At 41.4% G+C, this 11,663-nt stretch overlaps 1 protein-coding gene across 1 annotated transcript in view; it reads right to left on the reverse strand.

Moving 5' to 3' along the window:
• Appbp2 (amyloid beta precursor protein (cytoplasmic tail) binding protein 2) overlaps nt 1-11,663 on the reverse strand; it is a 68,035-nt gene that overhangs the window by 14,343 nt on the left and 42,029 nt on the right. Inside the window, exons 5-6 of the mRNA XM_005393963.2 lie at nt 5,585-5,753; nt 585-674 (exon numbers count right to left, since the gene is read on the reverse strand). Of these exons, the coding sequence (XP_005394020.1) occupies nt 585-674; nt 5,585-5,753 (259 nt within the window). The remainder of the gene's footprint in view (nt 1-584; nt 675-5,584; nt 5,754-11,663) is intronic.

The following is an 11,663-nucleotide window of genomic DNA, read 5'->3' on the forward strand; positions in this document are numbered from 1 at the left end:
CTCAAACTCACAGTGATCCTCCTGTCTCAACCTCCTGAGTGCTGGGATTACAGGCGTGCGCCACCACGCCCGGCGAAAGTAGTCATTTTTAAATGCTATTAAATGGTTTAAAAAATAATGTATTTATTTAAACAATAAAAACTAGAGAAAAATCAAAGAAAGACTGCCCAATAGGTCAGGTCCAGCAGGCTGCTGTGCTCTGAGACTGCAATACTGTCAGCACTGGGCCTTTCTTTCAGAGAAGGGACCAGAACCCACAAACTTTGGCCTAAGGAATTCAGGTTACTATACAAACGTTAAGAAAAACAAAACCTCAAGCCAGAATAGTACCAAAATACTACTTTGACCTGTGTTTCAGTGACCTCAATCAATTATCAAAATGGAAGTATTTTACAGGTTATCTTGGTAAAGGAAAATTAAAATTAATTCCACAGGTCAGATACTCTGGACTAGAGAAATGTTTCTAGAACCAAGCACAACAGGAAGCAGCACTTGCTTGTGTATATAGTATATATTAACTAGGTTACAAGTTTAATGCCTGGTAAGTTCCGCGGTTTGCTTAATAATTTTAACAGTGTACTTACCTTAGAAGCTTGCCTTAGAACATCCACCACAACTTTAACCGGTAAGCCTGCTGTAATTTCTTTCATTGCCTCAATGCACCATTTGTATGCCTAAAATAAATTTAAGAAAAAACAAATGGTTATAAATCAAATTGACAGCACTGACAAAATGAATGAGAATTTCTCACAAATGTGTTTCGTGTTTCTAACTGCTTAAATAACACATACAAAACACACATAAAATTTTCTGAGGCTAAATTTTCTTTAAAGTATCAATTCGTTAAATTACTTTTACTCTTTTCCTTGAAAAAAAAATTTTTTTTTTGGTGCTAGGAACAGAACTCAGGACTTTGTGCTTGCCAAGCAGCAAGCCTGAGCTGTATCTCGGCCCCTATTTTTACTCTTAATACCTGAAACGTTTCAGAATCACCATTTGCTGGTGTGTGACATGCTCTTCTTTGTCCTAAAAGCCTTTCTCTGTTTTTTTGAGACAGGGTCTCGCTATATTGTGCAGACCAGCCTTGGACTCACTGTGTAGACCAGGCTGGCTTCCAACTCAGGGCAATCTTCCTGCCTCAGCCTCCTAAATGTTGGGATTACAGGTGTGCGCTGCCACGCCCGGCTTGTCCCAGAAGCCTTTGCACATGCCATTCCTTCTGCCTTAGAACGCATGCCCCTTTCCTCTAGACCTGTAACTCACCTAACTTGTCTTTCAGGTTTTTAGCCCTTGACGACGTTTCCTGTATTTTCCTTCTAGTGTAACACTTAGCAATATTTTATACTTTAACTGCCTTTTGAGGGCTTGCTTTGTGCTACTGTTCTAAGCACTTTATCTGTATTAACACATATAACTGAAACAATAGTTCCATGAAATGTGTACCATTATTACAGTGAACTGAGGTGCAGAGAAGTAAAGCGGCAGGCCATGAAGCAGCATCTAGCTCTGCAGCGGGGAACAAACAAAACCAGTGCGGGTGTAGTGGGCGCGCTTGGAACCCCAGCTACCCAGGAGACTCAGGTAGGAGAGATACAACTTTGAGACCTGCCTGGGGAAATTAAGCAAGACCCTGTCTCAAACAAAACTAAACAGACAAAAAAACCCCTTCTACACCAGTGATTAGCATAAGAAAAAAAAGGCAAATTATTTAGGGTGATGGCCACTGCTATAAAGAAAACAATTTCGTGAACAGATTACAAGGGAGAACGAGAGCCCAGCATGGTGGCGCACGCCTGTAATCCCAGCACTCGGGAGGCTGAGGCAGGAGGATCGTTGCAAGTGTGAGACCAGCCTGGGCTACAAAGTGAGCTCAAGGCTGGCCTGAACTGCATAGCGGAGACCCTGTCTCAAAAAAGACAAAAAACAAAACAAAACAAAAAAAACAAGGGAGAAGGAGAAAACACATTAGAAAATAATCATTTGTTCTCTTGTGTAAGTTTTTCTGCCCATTTCATTTAAGAGAAGTAACTACTTTTTTTTTTTTTTTTTTTATTTCATTTAAGAGAAGTAACTACTTTTTTTTTTTTTTTTTTGGTACCGGGAATCGAACTCATGACCTCAGGCTTTCCAGGCAAGCGCTTATGCCACTGAGCTATATACCCAGCCCTAAGAGAGGTAACTATTTAGAAGTAACTGTGGTATAAAAATGAAATAAGAGGCTAGGGATTTAGCTCAGTGGCACAGTGCCTGCCTGGCAAGCGTGAGGTCATGAGTTCAATTCCCAGTACCAGAAAAAAAAAAAAAAAAGAAATAAAAGGTATAATCACACTGAGATTTAGATTTGTGTTTACCAGATACTAAATACGCTTATTTGTTCCCAAGTAATCAGATGTAGTCTTTAGAACTTGGTATACATTAGTACTGTTTTAGACTATTTACTGTCCTTCCCCATTCTCCTCATTTCGGGAAGACACACTTCCCTTCCAAATGAAAGACTAGTGTGAGGCCAGGCGTGGAGCTCAGCTCGGAAGCAGAGCACTTGTCTGGTTCAATCCCTAGCACCAGCACCCCCAGCCGTGCTCGGCCACATGATCTCCTTCAGTCAACTACAATATAAGTAGGAATAAAATGGGTCATTTCTGGGAGAAAGGTCCCAGAGCCAGCTGTGCTCACGATGCTTCTGCCTGTGCTCCGAGGTTTACAGTGTTTCAGGTAATGTGCTGAACCACAGTGGGTCATCCTCAAAGTGCATATACCGTGTTAAGTGTGACTACAGCTCCCAATCATGAGCAAGAAAGACGTTTTCATTGTTCTAAGCCACTGCTATTTTGGGACTGACACTGCTTCAGTATATCCTACCTAGTAACAACTTGGTGATAATCCTTCACACTATATCCTCAGGGTATGTGTAGTTTCCTAGAGATATCAATGAAAAGTTGATTTATATTTAGAAGAAAAAGCTGTCAAAATTATCCAAGAAACATCAAAAGACTTTATTATTCTTCATGAATGTGTTGACAGTTGCAAAGACCATGAGTAAGGCATAGTATAAAGCCTTACAGCTAAACTTACAAAGAAAACTTTCGTTAAGCTGTCAGCAGCCTAGGTAAAGAAAAATGGGAACTGCTAAGTGAAAGCCACCTGAGAAGAGAATGGCAAGAATCAGCGCTCTCAGAGGCTAAAGCAGGGCGACTGCAAGTTCCAGCCCAAGCTGGGCAACTTAGACCCTGTCTCAAAACACACTTGACCTTAGCCAAAAGGCCGAGAAGCAATATCCTGTCTCAAAAGCAAATATAAAAAGGAGGCAAACTGTAGCTCAGCATGAAGGTCCTGGGTTCAGTCCAGAGTACCGCCTTAAAAAAGCAGTGGCAAGATATGAACTACTTTACGTAATAACAGAAGTCCTAGGGACAGCAGAAGGGTTGAAAAATGAATGAAATGAAATGAAGACATCAAAAGACCCTAGCATGGGGCTGGGGATTTAGCTCAGCGGCATAGCGCCTGCCTGGCAAGCGCAAGGTCGTGAGCTCGATTCCCGGTACTGGAAAAAAAACAAAAACAAAAACAAACAAACAAACGAAAAAGACCCTACAGATTGATTCCTGTGTAGAAACAGAAAAAGATGGCAGGCATCCGGAGAGCTTATAAGACAAGTGTCACTTAACACTTAATGTGATGTTTACCTATTTACTTTTGTGAAGCTAGCAGTCTCCACAAACGTCTTCTATGGTGAATGGTGTTGTTTTTGATGCATGAAAATCAGAGAAAGGGGCCAACTTCTACATCTAAACTGATGAACAGCTACACACACTACACATGAGGGCCAGCAAACAATTTACCAACAGAGTAAGTTCAGCAGACGTAGGAACTCAAAACCACAAACAAGCAGAATATAAGCTTCCTAGAAAAATGTGGGCAGGTTGATAAGTATCTTAGATGTTTACATGCTGGTTTGATGCATCCCCCCCCCCAGTACCAGGCATCAAACTCACAACCTTGCGCTTGCCAGGCAGGCGCTGTGCCGCTGAGCTAAATCCCCAGCCCTAGTTTGATGCATTCTTATACAAATACTAAAACTGGTTTAGGAGAGTGGATAAAATAGGAAATAAAGGAAAAAATATGAACAAAAGACAGTTAAAACAGTTACACTACTAATTTCTCAAAGTTCATTGACAAGATAGGTTTATGTTAATATTGTTTGGACAATTAAATGCTGATACCCGTACTCTGAGTAACTAATTTAAAGATAACAATACGTAGTGTATTTACCATTGCTACCCTCCTTTCATACTGTTTTGGAATTTTGGTTCTTTTTCTTTAAAATAAAAATTAAAAAATATAAAAGCTAAATGACAGCTATCTGATAGCATGAAATAATGGTATTCTTCCATAAATAAAGCAAAAAAAAAAGCAAAAAAAAAAAAAAAAGCAAACCAAACAAAGGAGTTAAGCACATATAGATCACTTGTCAATTATGTATTTATCACTAAAGCACTAATTTAACAGTAAAAAGCCAGGAATGAAGTTATCTTTTTCATAAGGCAATAGAAGTAAGACAATGAAACAAAGTATAAATACAATCTAGCTTTCCACTGAACTGAATGTTTTTCAGGTCAGGAGTGTTTATCTGGAACTACAAAGCTAATCAAAAACATTTATTAAGGGGCTGGGGATTTAGCTCAGCGGCACAGTGCCTGCCTGGCAACCACAAGGTCGTGAGTTCGATTCCCGGTACCGGAAAAAAGGCCAAAAAAAAAACCCAAAAACATTTATTAAGATCAGCAGAGTAAGCAGGGCCTGGGATGTAGCTCAGTGGCACAGCACTTGCCTGGCAAGTGTGAAGTTATAGGTTCGATTTCTGGTACCAAAAAAAAACCACCCCAAACAACAACAAAAAAGAAAAGCAGAGTACAGCTGTCAAAACAATTTAAGCAGAAAAACAACTGGTCCAAGAGTAGGGCGTAGTGCTGTGAGCCTGTTATGCTAGTACTCTGGAGGCAGAGGAAGGAGGAGTGCTGTGAGTTCAAGGCTAGCCTGAACTACACAGTGAGACTCTGCCTCAAAAAAACAAAAAAGACCTACAGTATATGCATATGTATTTAAAATCCATCTCACAAACACTCCTTTTGTCTAAATTTAAGTTTTCCATTACAAATGTGTATAATTTTTTTGCTTTTTTGAAACAGGGTTTTGCTGTGTAGTTCAGACTGGCCTTGAACTCACTTTGTAGCCCAGGCTGGATGCAAACTCACAACAATCCTCCTGCCTCAGCCTCCTCAGTGCTGGGATCACAGGAATGCACCACCACGCCCAGCCACAAATGTGTATAGCTTTAAGTAAGCCTAGTATTGTGCAAATAAATTTATAGAACATATAATAGATGACTATTTGATTTACCCTCTGGTTTTTTTCTTTCTTGCTTTTCTTTTTAAAGACAGGCTCTCTCTCTACCTAGTTCAGAGGCTAGCCTTACTATTGTAGCTCAGGCTGGCACTGAAGATTACAGGCATGTGCCCCCACCCCCGGCACTATCCTGTTTATAGGTATGTGGTGGAAACAAGGAAATGCACTGTAAAGCACTTACCTCATCGTAGTGACTTTTTGCAAACAGGAGGGCACACAGTTCTCCATAGAGTGCAGCTTTGTTTGCCTGCTGGCCGTGTTTTGACAGTTTATCCATATACGTCTGTGCTAACTTAAATGTTTCTTCACCCAAATGATATTTGCAGTTCCCATTTCGTACATGAAGTAACCTACAGAACATAACGAACAATCCTCTGTTCCTGATAGTTCAAGCATGGTGGAACATATAAACCCTGAAAGTCACTACACAGCACCTAAATGACAGCATAAATGCAAGAAATGGGGTAGCATCAGAGAAAACTGTCTGGCCCACACGGGTTGGTGAACGCCTGTACGGAAGCACAGCACACACTCTTCCAAGAAAGCACCCCACGGTTAATGTCACCCAGCTGTAGTCCCTATGGTCTGAAAATGTTCTGCAGCCTCTGTGTGCTGAGCGTGTGCTGCATCTCAGAAAGTAATCACTGCTTCAAGCCCTGAAACAACACCGTTTCAGTCTAAGAAGCCAGGAAAATAACAGAACGGGAGGGGAAAAAAAACAGCTCGAAATACTGTCACCACCATGACCTTCTGTTTTCATTTTCAGTATTTTTGTGTAAGATTTCCTCGGGGTTCTTGCTTCTGTTTTTCAGACGGAGTCGTACTATGTTGCTTCCTTGAATGTGAGATCCTCCCGCCTCCCTTCCTGGTGGCTGGGATTACAGACGCGTGGCACCACAGCACGCTACCACCGCTATTATGGGGCTTCATAATCACTTCTTTTGGCTGCTTTTTCCAGTAAGGGAAGTTCACTGAAAATAGCAGCAATTTCTCTTATAAACTTTATTTTCTGTGGCAAAAAAGAAATAGAGTTCTTCACAAAAAGTAACTGTACAACCATGCTAACAATTTAATGACACTTAGGAACAGTAAAATACTTTGGATCAGACTAAAACCCAGACAGCAACAGATGACATCTCTATACACTAGTCAAGACAGGAGAGCAGGAAGGAAGGAAGGAGCAGGGGGAGGGTGGTAAGTGGGTAACAGACATGATCAAAGTGTAAGCACTGCCACTGTCCCCCAAATGTGAAAGCACAGGGAGGCAGAGCAAGAAGAGTGATGACGGTGACCAGGCACGGCACACACATGCATGAACGTGATAAATGAAGCTGGGTAATCCCTATACTCCACATGCACTAAGGAGAATGTTAAATAAGGAGAACAGTGTCAGGATTGGACAAATACCGTAATTTTGGCTTGAACATTATGTGTATATATCAAGTCAATACAATTTTCTGACAATGCCTACCTTCAGAGGGAGGTATAAAAGACATTTAAAAGAAAACCAAGTTGCCTGCCAGCCCAGGCCCAGCTTGCTTCTTCCACATAAGCAATTAAAACTGGGTTGATTTTTAAGCCATCAGAAAGTAAATATAAAACAGGATTAAATATTAAGAAGCCAAATGGTGGCCTTATTAGAAAAGGCACAATATAAACATGACATGCCCGCACTGTAATTATTATTACTGCTATAAACTGGGAGGATGTACAATGCCACCCTTGATCTGTAGCCATAATCCAAAGAAGAAAACTAGAGTTGTGATCTCAGCAGGCCATAAACATCCAATGCTTCCACAGAAAATTTCCCCCCACCATCAAGGCCCCATGGAGTCGGGCCACCTCCGATGTGACTGCAGGTTCAAGGAAGGTGGGCAAGGCGTGCAGGGGTGGGGAAGGGCGATCAGCCATCACAGACAAACTTCTGAACTTTTTTTTGGTACCAGGAATCAAACTCAGGACCTTGGGCTTGCCAGGCAGGTGCTTGTGTTCCTGGGCTGTATCCCCGGCCCCTGAACTTCGGAACTTTCGGTGCGTGTCCCTTACCTTCCTTCCCCGCACCCTACCTTCACCAGGGTGGCAGGGCAATGTGCAACGTTCTCAGGCTCACGGGGAAACAGGATGCCAATCGCACAGGAGGAGTCAGATACAAACACAGGTCATCTGCTAAAGGGTGACAGGGGTATGCCGGACAGGGATTCTGATGGCTTTTCAGTTGCCTTTGGAAACCCAACTCCTTTAGGCATAGATTACTTTACGTTGGAGAGGGGACATTATTCTGTTCACAAGGGTTAGTAGTTGATGGTCACCCAGGCGGCCATGATATGAGGAAGAACGGGTGTGCCCCAGCACATCCTTCTATAACCAGAGTCAGCAATGACTAATAGCCAGTCCTTATTTTAAAGCCTTATCTAGCCGGGTGTGGTGGAGCATGCCTGCAATCCCAGCACTTGGGAGGCTGAGGCAGGAGGATCGTTGTGAGTTCAAGACCAGCCTGGGCTACAAAATGAGCTCAAGGTCAGCCTGAACTGCACAGCAAGACCCTGTCTCAAAAAGACGAAAAAAAAAAAAAAAAAGCCTTATCTATGAAGTACATAATAACAGTACCAGTCATTTCTATAATATTAGTAACAACAGTAATTTAAAAAAAAGAAAACCAAGTTGGCTTGTGGTGTGACTCAGTGGTAGAGTGCTTGCCTAGCATGCACAAGGCCTTAGGTTTAATCCTCAGCCACCCCACCCCCCCACACACAGTATTGAGAGGTAGGGAAGCATTCTTTAGGAGTATAAAATCTTAAGAGAAACCAATTTTTTCTAGCTAGACCAAAAATATAAAGTCAATAACTGAAAATGAGAAAAAATGCAAACCATCACTATTATCCCCTTTATAGTCAGGGAAACCAGAAAAACTTCAAAAGAAGCTAAAGACTATGGATTAGAAAGGAGCAGTCAATAAGGTGGTGAATACTGTACAGTACTCCTCCCAGTATCCACCAGTTGCCTGCTTTTAGAAAAGAATAAAATTGCCACGCACGGTGGCGCAAGTCTGTAAGCCCAGCACTCAGGAGGCTGAGGCAGGAGGATAGCTCTGAGTTCCAGGCCAGCCTGTGCTAGAAAGTGAGCTCAGCGCCGACCTGAACTGCACAGCGACACCCTGTCTCAAAACAAAACAAAACAAAACACAAGAAAACAAAACAAAGAAAAGCAAATCTGGCCTGGCATGGTGGTGCACGTCTATAATTCAGCAATCCAGCAATCCGTGGCTGAGGTAGGAGGATTGCTGTGAGTCCAAGGCCAGCCTGATGCATAGTGAAACGCTGTCTCAGAAACACAAAAGAAACAGAACAAGAACAAAAACAAACTGCCTCCCAAAGAGTAAAATCCCCAGAGTAATATACTAAGGTTAATCCAAAATTCTGGAAAATCATAATGTAGAATCCAAATGAAAGCCAAAATGTATGTAATAATTACTCAGGTTGCTATGGACTGGTGACGTGACTGGATTTATATTTATTTGTTTGTTCTGTGGTACTGCAGATTGAGCCAAGAGTCTTTGCATTGAGCTACAACCCAACCCCTTTTATTTTTTAGACAGGGTTTCACAATGCTGCCCAGGCTGGCCTTGAACTTAAGATACTCCTGCCTCAACCTACTGAAGAGTTGGGATTACCGATGTTCAACACTACTCACAGCTTGAATTTATATTTTAAAGTGGAAATGGAAAACCAAAACATTGTTTTAGTATACAGCTAACTTTTCATGCTAACAAGTATACATTATAAAGAGGCAATGTCAATTTGCTGTCCAACTGCTACTTCAGTTAGATGACCAAGTAGTACTGTACAATGATCTCTGTCAAAATGGAAATCCGCCAGAGGTGATGGTGCATGCCTAGAAGCCCACTACTTGGGAGGCAGAGGCAGGAGGATCACTGGAAATTCGATGCCATCCTGAATTCCTGAATGCATAGCTAGACTCGGACTCAAAAAACCACCACCACCTCAAAGGAAGACCAACTGTTGGAAAACAGAAACAAAATCTAGGAGAATAAAAATCCATTCCAAACAAAGGTAGTTCAAATGATGTTTTGAGAGACTGTTACCTATCATTACTGTCATAGTCAAGTATTAACTGTTACCTGTTATGCTCTGGTCAGATTTCTAGATACGGGAGTGAAGTGCTAAAAAGGAGAGAAGAAAGAATCTGTGCACACAAGAGACTTCCATTCTAGTAGGAAGAAGGGTGGCAGGGTAAGCAGACAAACATAAAAATAAGGCTTTCATCTAAGGCTGTTATGAAGGTAAGAAAGCTGGGTGGCAGCAGCACTGTTCCAGACAGAAAGAACAGCAAATGCAAAGACCCTGAGAAAGAGGGTAAAGTATGTGATAGTCAAAAGCCAGAAAGGTAACTAACACACACTGCATACTGTGAAGAAAGCACTGCAAAAAGGAAAATAAGAAAGGTCATAGATTTTGTTACAATAAACGCAGAGTTCTGATTTGGGACCTAGAACAGTACTATCGAACAGGATTTCCTGAGATGTTACACATGTTCTACACTTGTGTTCCCCCATTTGGTATCCACAAGGGGCTACTGAGTATTAAGACTATGTCTAGGGTGACTGAAGATTGATTTTAATGTTTTTTGTCTTTTTGAGACAGCGTCTTGCTATGCAGTTCTGGATGGCCTTGAACTTACAATGATCCTCCTGCCTCAGCCTCCTGAGTGCTGGGATTACAGGTGTGCATTCCCACACCCGGCCTACAAGATTTTTTAGTATTAATTGAACTTAAAATTAAATAGTCACATGTGGTTAAAGGGTTCCATATGTGAGAATGCAGCTCTAAGTAAAGACTGGTCCATCTGCACAATGGAACACAGCACAGCAAAGCCAAGGCTGTAAGCAGAACAACCGCGACAGAAGATACTGGGAATCCAGGAAAAAATAACCCTTGAGAAGAAAAGGGTTATTATTAGAAATACAGATATGAATGAGAATAAGGAGAAATCAGGGCAAAGTTGTAAATTTAGAGAATAGAAGACGAGGGCCTACTACTCATTTGCACAACACTAAGAATTGTATTTCCAATGACCTTCATCACAAGTGCTCCCTCCTTAATAACAATTTCTGGACAGCACTTAGTAACTGGCATATGATGACGTAACTAAACATTTTATGCCAGAAAGGCACAGTCTGATATTTCCTCAGGTCCCTGCTGGTTGTCTACCGAAACAAAAGGGCAAATTAAAAGTATGAACACCTTTTAGGGTCTGTGTGTCCATCTGGGCTGACACTAAGCAGGACGCGAGGTTGAAGAAATTTTTGGTCCAACTGGTGGTCTAATTTTGTCTCAACATTTAGCTTAAGAAAAAGGCATGTTGTCAAGGTTCTTAGAAGCATAGTGTTTTACTTTTATGACAGCATAACGTCACATTTACCTGATCAACAGCTACTCTAAACAGCAATTACCACTTAATTGGTCACACTCTTCACCATTTGAAATAGAAAATACACAAACTTAGAAATCATGAACATTGTGTATATATTTACTATAAAATTAAGCAAGATGTCTAGATCCATATCAGACAGGCGACAAGAATAAATATATTGAAAACAAAGCTAAAAGCAAACAGTATCTCTCCTTACAAGTGTCTTTTTCTAAGAATTAGTTAAAATTTTTTGGAAATAAAAGGTTTAGGTATACTGAGTGGTAAAGACAAATATTTAAAAAGTAGTGGCGCGTGCCAGTAATCTTAGCCCGTGGGAGGCTGACACAGAGGATTGCTGTTGCGAGCTCAAGGCCAGCCTGAACTGCGTAGTGAGACCCTTATAAAAAAAAGTGTGAGGACCTGGATTCAATCCCTAGTATAAAACAAAAAAATTGCTGGGTGTGGTGGTGCACAACTGTAATCCCAGAACTCAGGAGGCTGAGGCAGGAGGATTGCTGCGAGTTCCACACCAGCCTGGGCTACTAAGTGAGTTCAAGGCCAGCCTGAACTGCATAGCAAGGCCCTGTTAGACAATAAATAAATAAATAAATAATAAAACAAAAAAAAATTTTGGAACTAAATAATGGAAAGAACTGAATAATGAAAAGAAACTGTCATGGGGGCTTAATGTTTTCAATTATGGTAAAATATATACAACATTTGCCATATGATCTTTGTGTGTGTGTATGTGTGTGTGTGTGTGTGTGTGTCTTTCTGAGACAGGGTCTAGCTATGCAGTTCAGACTGGCCTTGAGCTCATTTTGTAGCCC

The sequence above is a fragment of the Chinchilla lanigera genome, unplaced genomic scaffold (genome assembly GCF_000276665.1).
Source record: "Chinchilla lanigera isolate Chin_1 unplaced genomic scaffold, ChiLan1.0 scaffold00050, whole genome shotgun sequence".
Lineage (NCBI taxonomy): Eukaryota > Metazoa > Chordata > Mammalia > Rodentia > Chinchillidae > Chinchilla > Chinchilla lanigera.